This window comes from Oryx dammah, unplaced genomic scaffold, assembly GCF_014754425.2.
Source record: "Oryx dammah isolate SB20612 unplaced genomic scaffold, SCBI_Odam_1.1 HiC_scaffold_22, whole genome shotgun sequence".
Lineage (NCBI taxonomy): Eukaryota > Metazoa > Chordata > Mammalia > Artiodactyla > Bovidae > Oryx > Oryx dammah.
In genome coordinates, this window is record NW_024070206.1 from 23,013,121 (window position 1) to 23,023,836 (window position 10,716).

The 10,716-nt window shown below is 46.4% G+C and overlaps 1 protein-coding gene across 1 annotated transcript; it reads left to right on the forward strand.

The window, feature by feature from the left end:
* The first annotated feature begins 1,248 nt into the window (after window positions 1–1,248).
* Window positions 1,249–9,562, forward strand: AKAIN1 (A-kinase anchor inhibitor 1). Its single transcript, XM_040264229.1, has 3 exons — window positions 1,249–1,311; window positions 5,046–5,097; window positions 7,544–9,562. Exons 1-3 carry the CDS (start codon window positions 1,249–1,251, stop codon window positions 7,741–7,743), a joined length of 315 nt encoding a protein of 104 aa, XP_040120163.1. The 3' UTR covers window positions 7,744–9,562.
* The last annotated feature ends 1,154 nt before the right edge of the window (window positions 9,563–10,716 follow it).

Here is a 10,716-nt window from a genome sequence, read left to right on the forward strand (position 1 = left end):
TTAGAATCCGTTTTAATCCCTGTCTGTTAATGGCAATCAAATATTGAAAAAAGAGCTTGAAGGCTGCTAAGAAGACAACATTACTTTAACATACAAAGTGTTTCAAGCATGTATATGAGAAGGAGTTTTTCCATAGATCGTATTTTTAAAACATGATATAAAGTCTTCATTTCTGTACCTTTCATAGTGCCTTTTGAAATGATTTCTGAATAATCAAAACATTTTGTTATTGAAGCATAATATATCAGATTTAATATAAAAATCAGATTTAATTGAGGAATGAGATTCCTGAGAGTGCCTGTAGCTTGACTGAGATATACTTGGTGGAAACTTTTCCAGGCAGTTTCAATCGGAATTTAGTAATTTAGGTTTATTTTGGGGTAGCTCATTTGCATCCTCAGCATGTTGCCCTTTCCCTTCATCTCTCCCTCCCTTTCTTCTTTGCTCTGAGTCTTATTCTTGCACCAAGTGTGCAGTGCGTTTGCTGTGCCCTGAGTTGGGGTTTTGAGGCTGACCGCCAAGGCTCCCTGAGACCCAGAGTGAGACACAGGTTCTGTGGGTCTGACAGCCGCTCCTCACATCGGGGTTTATTTTCCTTGAGTCTCTCTTCCTTCTGAAATATCACTGGAAAGGAAAAAAAAGACATAAAGCATCTGATCTTGCTTTTCACTTCCTTTTCTATTTCCAGCCACCTGTTCTTGTTTTCTAATTAACCCCAACACAGTGACAAGAGCCAAGATTCTCATGATTCTGTAAAACGCAGAATAGAAGAAAAGCCACAACTACTAGATCGTTGCCCTAAAGGAGACTCGACATCGTACTTGAGGAAGGCAACTCTCTTATTTCTTTGTCTGATTTGTAGAGGAAGCAGTGGTGACTTGCCTTCTCACTCTTCTGCTTCAAAAATGAATCAGGTTTCTGTGTATATTGTGTGATAAAGGGGAGGCTTGTTCCTAAGAGCTCAGAAAGGCCCAAAGGTGGACTTTGAACCCCATGCTTCTAGGCCAGGGCCTCTGCACAGGCTTATGGCCTCCCAGCACCTGCATGTAAACTGATTCAATAGAGCCTGGTGTGTGCAGGGTTCAGGGGGTTGATAAACGCCTGGAGAGTCTTCATGGCAGACGCTTGGCCAACAGAAGTAAAATCACCTGGCAACATCCGACGGGCCTTTCCACACTGCCTTGCTCTGAAAAGTATTTGAAACCAAGCAGAGGGTGCTGAGAACTGACACAAAGGGTCCCTGTAAGGATGGGAAAGGAGGAGAGAAAGAAGAAAAACCGGCTAGTAGGAAATGAGAGAGAAGAACTTGGGGTAAAATTTCCAAAGTGGTAATTGACCAGGTTAGATGTGGCCAGGAAATTGGAGCAGCCTTTCTGATATTCTCAGGCCAGGGTGCTTTCTGCATGGAAGCTGGTGCCAGAAGATCATCTCCCAGGCGCTTTCCTCCTGAGCTGGACTTTTATCACAGTGAAGCAGCAAAAGGTAGCAAAGGCAGCCAAGAGCAGGGAATGAATGGAGCAGAGAGAAGGGAGGAGACAGAACAGGTTGGAGAACGGAACCTGGGCACCCGGGGTAGCAGTCCCTCACTGAGCAGATCCTGAGTGTCTGCTGTGGACCAGGGCTGGGCTTCGGGGTCAGGAAAGATGGGGTCGTGTCCTGGGAGCCGATGGTCTAGTGAGGAGGGACAGACCAGCAGCACAGGTCAGGCCACTGTCGGCAGACGGGTGGCCGGTTCATTCCTGACGGCCATTCGTTCACTCATTCCCTCTTGATGGGAGACTTCCTAAGAGCTACTCCATAAGGAAGTAGCTTTTCTTCTCCAGGCTGAGGTCAGAACACTAGTGGGGCATTGCTGCACGGGGTCAGGTGCCCCTTTGGAGTGGGCAGAACTGGACGATGGCTGGAGGAAGGTTAGTTCCATACTGTGCCCCAGCTCCTGCGCACGTTCCTCCATTAGGAATTCGTAGATATAACATCTGTCTGCTTTTCACGGCTTCTGTCATCTCTTGGCTTATATAGGAGCCAGAAGGACCCGGGGGCCATGGCGCTGTTTCAGGGGATGGGGACCCCATGCGTGTAGCTCCCGCTTCCTGTGGGTGGAAGACACAGTCTCACAGAACTCCTTTTCTGTTGAGATGAATAGCATTCACATTCATCAAAAAACATTTCTCAGTTCATAGCCTCTTATTGTCATTAGGTTGTGCATGAGGAGATCTGTGAAATATTTCAATCTGACAGTGGAATCGTCTTCAAAAGGGTGGGAACTGCTCCTTCAAGGAGAGTAAGAAGATCTTACTTTCTGTTAGAGCACAGTGCGCCTCCGATTGTCCTTCTCAGGCTCCTGCTGTATACGCCTGTCCCCACCCGGGACAAAGAATTACTACTGAGATTATCTAGGTAAAATATTAAAATCTCATCTTGCACTGATGACTTGTCACAGCTGGAATCTGATTCCTTCTTTAGCAGAAAATGGTGATTGTGAGGATTATGCTGTTCATCTTTAAGGAGGACAGTACAAGAGGACTTTTGTCTCTGTCTTTTAAGGATTCCTCTGAAGGCACTCAGAGAGCGAGGATCAGCTCTTTCCTGCCTCCTTTCCTCTCTCCTTCCTTCCTCCTTTGCCTCCCTCTCCCCTTTCCATCTTGAGTAAAAAGGGAAGAGTGTGAGCCTAGTTTTGACCAGGAACTCAGAACCTTTCGTTCAATATTTACAAGAGCTGGTAATTTGGTCAAGTAATTCTCATCTGAATGAGGACAGGAAACCTCTGGGCTGTGTTTCTAGCTGCTCCAGAGCTCTTGGAAGGACAAACTATAAATGACCTCATGCTTCCCTGGTGGCTCAGACGTAAAGAATCCACCTGTAATGAGGGAGACCTGGGTTCGATCCCTGGGTTGGGAAGATCCCCTGGAGGAGGGCATGGCAACCCACTCCAATATTCTTGCCTGGAGAATCCCCATGGACAGAGGAGCCTGGCGGGCTACAGTCCATGGGGTTGGACACGAGTGAATGCCTAAGCACAGCACAGAGGCTTTCTGGGATCAGAAAGCACTGTGGATACGCTAGTGATTCTAAGTGTGTGTGATAAAATGAAACCACAGTCTTGTCTCAGAGGTTTCCCCTGACAACACTCACACACACACAGTTACACACTGACACATCTACACATTCACACACACATTCATACATATAAACATTCGTGTACACATCCACACCCCATCTAGTGAGCAGGGCAGACAGCTCTATGTCTAGGGACATTCCATCCCGGTCTGCAGCAACCCCAAGAGTGGCCACCAGGGGGCAGCAGAGGCCGCCGAACCCGGCCGGCCCCGCTGGAGGGGCGGTGGGGGGCGCTGAGCCTCTTGGGGTGGACCCCTGGTAGGGACCGGCTCTGAGAGAGAGAAGAGTTCGAGATTCCCCAGCATCCCCAAGTTTGTTCTGCTTCCTGTTGGGGCCTAGGAAGTCACCTTTTAAACACACAGGTTCACGTGGTCCTTACCTTTCCTGTCCCCTTCACGCCTGACTCTCATGTTCCTGGGGTGGCCATCCGTGACCTACCTGCTCTCCTTTCCTGACATATCCCTGGGGTGGAGGACTTCAGGAGCCTCAGTCTGGGCCAGCTGGGGTCGTTTGGGGGCTCCAGGAGGGGAGGAGGGGCAGTGGGTGACATGGCCACTCGTGAGAAATGAGCTGATGAGAGGGACGGTGGCTGTCACAGGGCGGTCTGTCCCTCCCACCCCATGCTGTCGGAGGGACGGACAGGTGGAAGATGGACATCTTTTCATTCTTGTGAAAAGTGTCATATACCCTAGTTTGAAGTCAGACTCTTGGTTTCCCTGTTCCTCTGCATTGCCCTGTCTGAATCTCTCCTGCACAGAAATTCTAGAGCTGCTGCCCACTGCAAGAAAGTGGGAGCTGGAGGACTTGGTTTCCTGCATCTTTGGGGTGAAAGGAGGGAAACTTGTAGTTGAATTTTGCAGAAATCCATGTGGAGATCAGAACAGCCCTTTGGGTCTCTCTGAACTCACAACCCAGTCTTGATGGAGTTATTTGCTATCCAAGTGTTCAGAACATTAAACACCTAACACATATCCAAGGTGGCATTTTCACAAACATTTTTCCTGCCTCAGTTTCCTTGAGTGAAAAACTTTTTTTTCCCCGTGTGTGTGTGTGTGTGTGTGTCTATGACAAAAACAAAAGCCGAGCTGCCCTGATAGGGATGTCTGCAGTTTGCATATTTAGTGACCCAGTGGGGAAAGGTGACAGCTAGAGATGGTGCTTCTTATACAGCCTTTACCACCAGCTCTGTGTGATCCAGGGAAAATCACTAATCGTATTTGGCCTCAAAAATGGGAACACTGACCTTTTCCAAAATCCACCAAACTGGAACATAATAGGGTTAATGTCATAGAGGCAAATGACACTTAGGTTGTTAGAGGGGAAAACAGTGTACATTTTTATCAGAAGGATATTCCTAAGGTCCTTAGAAGCATGGTTTTGATGGATATAAATAGGGAATTAAGAGCTGTTATTAACCACCTTGCACTTGAGGTCTCCTGATGACTTCCGGTTGGGGGAGGTGCCCGGTGGAACAGCAGGATCTGAGGGGAGGGGGCGAACACGAGGGCTCACAGCAGCCTTCTGGAAGCCAGCCCCACGGGGTGGGGGTGGGGGGGTCTCTCCAGAAACTGACCACAGGGATGGATGCCTGACTGCGTGTAGGGGGATGGGGGAGTGGGTTACCGTTCAGGGTGGAGAGATACTGAAGACAGATTTAGTTACATCTCAGTTTCTTGATTTCAGTGTGTTTATATTGGACGTTTCCAGTTTAAAGCTAATTAAATCGATTCATCATCTTTTGTGAAATACCAAACGATTTGGTAAATGCTAAGTAGGCTAGCTGACGTTTACATCGTTTAACACAAGGCGTAGGCCACCTGCAACGTGTAGGTGATTCATTAATTTCAAGTAAGTTTCATGCATGTAAGTAAATGGCAAAACTAAGGGCTTCCGCTGCGGCTCTGCCTTCTGCTGTGTTTGTGCTGCAGGTGTCTAGCCAGAAACTTGTCGCCAAGACCCTGGTCAAGGAGCTTTTTCCCCGTGTTTTCTTTTAGAATTGTATGGTTTCAGGTCTTATATCTAAGTCTTTAATCCATTTTGAATTAATTTTTGTTAGTTGTATGAGATAGGGCCTGTGAATATCCGATTTTTCCAGCACCATTAAAAAAAAATTATATTTTCTCAACTTTTTATTTTGTGTTGGGGTATAGCTGGTTAACAGTGTTGTGACAATTTCAGGTGAACAATGCAGGGACTCAGCGATCCATATACATGTACCCATTCTCCCTCAAACTCCCCTCCCATGCAGGCTGCCACCTAACATTGAGCAGAGTTCCATGAGCTGTAGGTCCTTGTTGGTTATCCATTTTTAATATAGCAGTGTGTACATGACCTTCCCAAAGTCCTTAACTGTCCCTTCCTCCGGCAACCGTAAGTTCATTTTCTAAGTCTGTGAGTTTCTTTCTGTTTTGTAAGTAAGTTCATTTGTATAATTTCTTTGTAGACTCCACATATAAGGGATGTCATATGATATTTCTCCTCTGTCTGACTTACTTCACTCAGTATGACACTCCCTGGGTCTGTCCATGTTTCCAACACCATTTATTGACGAGACTGAGTATCCTTTGCTCCACTGTCGAGTATTAGGTGACCGTACATGCCTGGGTTTATTTCTGGGCTCTCTCTAACGTTCCATTGGTCTTCCTGTTTGTTTTTTGTGCCAGCACCGTATGGTTTTGATTACTGTAGTGTTTATAAAATAGCTTGAAATCAGGAAATGTGACACCTCACGCTTTACTCTCAGAACTTCTTTGGCTATTTGGAGTCTTTTGTGGTTCTGTATATAAATTCTTATTTTGCTTTTCCTCTCTTAATGCCCTGAGTGACTTTTACCCTCATCTTCATCCTTCTCTTTCTCTGTTTGAGCTCATTGCATGTCTTTTTGTCCCACATGGTCTGCCATAGGTAGAAATTCCTGACCCAGAGCAAAGTGGTGATGAGGGCAGTTAAGGTTAAACCTGCCTTGCAAATCCCCAAAAGGATCCCCCAGACACAGAATCTCACAGACTGCCTCTGACTTCTTAATCAATTTTGCTTCATAATGGATGAGCGAGGGGAAGACGATTTAGCTTGGTTGTTAGGTCACATAAATTCAGAGTAGATTTTCTTTTTTTTCTTTGTCTCTTGTTAAAAACTCATCCTGTTCTTACCCTTAGAGCCCCATCGTCCACCCAAAGAGTGAAAAGTGACTTCACGCAAGGGATCATTTGCGAATTCACACAGATCTGGCTTGGCTGAGAGAATCTTTCTGGGAGCATCCCTGGACCTTTGGTACTTCATAGTTTGCCCACGCACTTACGCTGTGTGGTAGTCATAGGCTGATCTCTCTGAGGGTCAGTTGGGACCTGCCGCCAGTGTACATCTTCTTGCTTTTCACTTTAGCCTTGCTGTTGCATGGAAGTCATCACTTCTTTGTTCTAGTGATAGAGCCTCCCTGAGTTGTAAGCTGGGCACATGGCTGTCTGGTTGGTGACTGTATTTGTGGTCTTCTGTGTGGTAAGAGTGGCCACATGGCTCCATTTCCCCCAGTAAAATGTGAGCAGAGTGATGTTCACAGGGTCTGCCACAGTTCCTCCAAAGAAAATGCCCTGCCCTTCCTTTTCTCTCTGGCTTCCTTCCAGCCCCAGAGGGAATCTGCATTAGTAAGCTGCACTCATGCAATACTTTGGCCACTTGATGCCAAGAGCCGACTTATTGGAAAGGATCCTGATGCTGGGAAAGACTAAGGGGAGGAGAAGAAGGGGGTAACCGAGGATGAGATGGTTGGATGGCATCACTGACTCAATGGACATGAGTTTGAGCAAACTCCGGGAGATCGTGAAGGAGAGGGGAGCCTGGCGTGCTGCAGTCCATGGGGTCGCAGAGAGTGGGACATGACTAAGCGGCTGAACATCAACAACACGCGGCTGAGGGCGATGCAGTCAGAAGCGACAGAGCAATGAGATGGAAGGAGGCAGGCTCTGCTCTTGAAGGAGGATGCTGGGAGGATGGGAGTAGAAATTGGGCGCATCACTGGGGCAGACCCGTGGAGATTCTGCTGAAAAGGGAGACAGGGAGACAAGAGTGGTATGTGTTAGGTATTCAGTCGTGCCCGACTCTTTGCGACCCCATGGACTGTAGCCCACTGGGCTCCTCTGTCCATGGGATTCTCCAGGCACGAATACTGGAGTGGGTTGCCATTTCCTCCTCCAGGGGACCTTCCCGGCCCAGGTTTTAAACTTGGGTCTCCGGCACTGCAGGCGGATTCTTTACTGTTGGAGCCACCAGGGTAGCCCCTGCTGTGCAGGGCTCCTCACAACTGATGGGGTGGGCCCCTCTAGAGATCTTATTTATTAGCCTCTTTTTTCCTACTAGCCCCGGCCTGTCTAACCACCTCCCCACCCCCAATTAATCTTGTGCTTTCCCCTCCCTTTCTGTTCTTGGCCAGGTGAGAAGCCTGGAAGTGAGCCCGAAGAGGCGAGGCTGCAGACCACCAGCAGACAGATTGTGCAGAATGCCATCCTGAGGGCCGTGCAGCAGGTCTCCCGGGAGAGCCAGAGCCGGAGGAGGGACGCCAGGGCCGGCGACACAGCCCGGGGCAGCCTCCGGCCGGGCGCGGGAGAATCAGCCAAGAAGCACGAGAAGTAACCCACGGATGGGGCTCTGATCACATGCTTGGTTTCCAGCCCTTTTTAAAGTGTAGGATGTGCCACCAAAAGCGCTGCCAGTAAAGCAAGCCGAAGAATCATTCACACCTAGCAGCAGGGTGGATTCAAGCTAGCCCTTGGCCGAGGGGCTCTTTCCTGGAAAGTGCATTAGACAACTCTGTTTATATTAATGCAGTGCCTCTGAAATAGTCAGGCAGGCAAGACACTGCCATTACAGATGTGGTTTTGCAGCACAATTCATTTCTAAAGTTCTTTTAAAAAAATGGTTCTGTCTTGTTTGTTAATTTGGCCTTGTATGCATTCTTCCTGTAACTTAACTTACCAGTTCTTTCTGCTGAAGCACCGAGTGCCCTACTGTGATCTTTACAACATTTAAACAACGCTTGCTGGAAAGGTGAGGGAAGGGCATTGCAGTCCTCCTCAAATATGGAACTGAAGGCTTTAATAAAGTGGGTTCAGGCCCAAGATCATATTAAGAAAAGGTAAATTCTAAGTCCCTCAGGATCTTACAGAGGCATGTATTTATATTATTTTGTAAAAAAAAAAAAAAAAAAGAAGAGTTTAGATTTTCAAGATCTCAGTGTCAATTCTCTCAGTTGTTTGGTAGTTGACATTTTCTCCCTGTGCAGAAAGCCTTGCAAAATATTACAGATTTCTTTTTCTATTTCACAGTGAAAGTAAGACAGGTGAACCTAAGTGCACAAGTGAAGAACAGCTGGAACTGTAGATTCCATCCTGAGATGCCCTGGGGTCTGATTATGGGATGCGGGGTCCTCGCAAGGAGCTCTGAGGCCTCATAAATGCCGTGTGGCCATCAGACTATGCATATACACTAGTAATTTGCAAATAGGAACTTTTCTTCTCCCATCCACAAATTAGATTTTTGTTTTTTGAGACTATGAATATCATACCTATCTGGAACGAATGACATGTAAAATGGGAAAAATCATTTTCTCAACTCTCTGAAATGTGAAAATACAGTGAGATCAACAAAGCGACCGTGTTGTGAATGCAGTCGTGGGAATGTATGCGTGCAATGAATAAAGCCTCCCACGTGGGGGCCGTACAGCCCTCTGTGTCCTTGCAGTCCTATTTCCTGGGCTCCCCAACAGTTACTGAGCTGGTGCTTCTGAGAACAGAGGAAGAGCCTGACCTTTGTTAGAAACTTCTGGGCTTCCGAGTGTCAGTGTCTACATCTGATGGTTTTTTAAAAAGCAAAGTACCAGCGAATGAAGTGTGACTGATATTGACAGACTTCTAAAATCCCACTAATTTACACTTTCCAGAATGGATACTGTTGAGAAATGAATGAGAACAGTGTCTCATCAGTTCTGTTAGATACTCTCACACCATGTGGAATGTGATGGAATAAATTTACAGGGAGAATGATTAGGGAGGGAGCAGAGGGGTGAACCTTCAACTGTGGTTTATTCATAATTTTCTGTAATACTCATGACAGTTGAAGAACGAGTTTTAAGTCGAAGTTATATAATGGATGGAATATAATTGTACAACCTAGATAATAGGAATGAAGGTATTAAGGGAACTGAGTCAGGAGTATCCATGATTGAAAACATAAATCCATTGCTTGTAGTTTGCAAGTGATCCGGCCCTCTGTCTACTGAGATGTCTGGGTAGAACCAGCTTTGGGTTTAGCTGCCAGATGGCAGGAAACCCATAAACATGCTCTCTTTCCTCTCTGGTGTGTCTGTGCTAATACTCCGGGGGATCTTGGAGAATCTCTGATTAACCTCTGTATCTAAATGTTATTTATAAATAAAATATACCCAGCTTTGAAACATGTTGTCATTTTAAGCCAAGTTTTCTTCACCCTACTGTTTGGCTCCTTCCATATGGGTCCACGAGGCATCCCAAGGCTGTTTTCCAAACCTCTAGATTCTGGGATCCTGAAAGCATTTCTTAATGGGCTGTCACTGACCCTGTCTGAACACAGCTGTGGGATACAGGTTCCCGAGGCGTGAGCAGAAAAGCTTGTGTATGCTAAGAAGTGGCCTTTAATCTCAGGAAGTAAAGGTAAGTAGGTTTGGAAGCCAGGTGTCTTTCATGGTCTTTCTGAGATGCAAAGTCTACAGCAAGGAACAGAGATACTGATATGTTCCTGGAAGGCAAAAAGAAAGTTTATCTGTCGCTGCACTCGACAGGTAGGTGCGATATTAGTAGAATCCTAAGGAAATGGCAACCACTCCAGTATTCTTGCCTGAAGAGTTCCATGGACAGAGGAGCATGGTGGACTACAGTCCACGGGTCGCAAAGAGTTGGACACAACTGAGTGACTGAACACACAAGAAAACTCAGCCATAAAAATAAACGCATCTGATAAAGTTATGAGGTTTTAAAGGAGCCAACAGAACTTCATTTGGAGGTGGCCTTCCCCCTGATTATGTTTGCAAGCCAGCACAAAGCTTTTGGTCCTAGGAATTAGTTGTGTATGTATGCTCAAGCATGTCTGACTCTCTCTGACCCCATGGACTGCAGCCCGCCAGGCTCCTCTGTCCATGGGATTTTCCAGGCAAGAATACTGGAATTAGTGGGAGCGTGTATTTCATGCCCTTTACCTTCCTGGCTTAATAGATAGTAAAATGCACACCGACCTCCCAACTCTGTTTTCAGCTCTTTGTCTTGGGCTTTGCCTGTCCCTGGGGTGGAACTGGAGAGAGATTCTTTTTGTGGCTTTGTTTTTCTGCAGTCACCCACCCACCATGAACAGTATTGTAAAGAGAACTTACTGCTTCATCTTTGTTTCTCTTTTTTCTCCTTTAGCTGCTTTAGTCTCCATTTATGGCATGGTTTCTGGTTACAAGTAAATGAATCAGCCATTTAAAAATAATCTTTGAAACTGCACCACTTTGACTATTTTCAGGGTTTAAGGTCTCTAAAAAATTACTATGAAAAATTACAAAAAAGGAAGGAATTTTACATTTATCCACAGTAA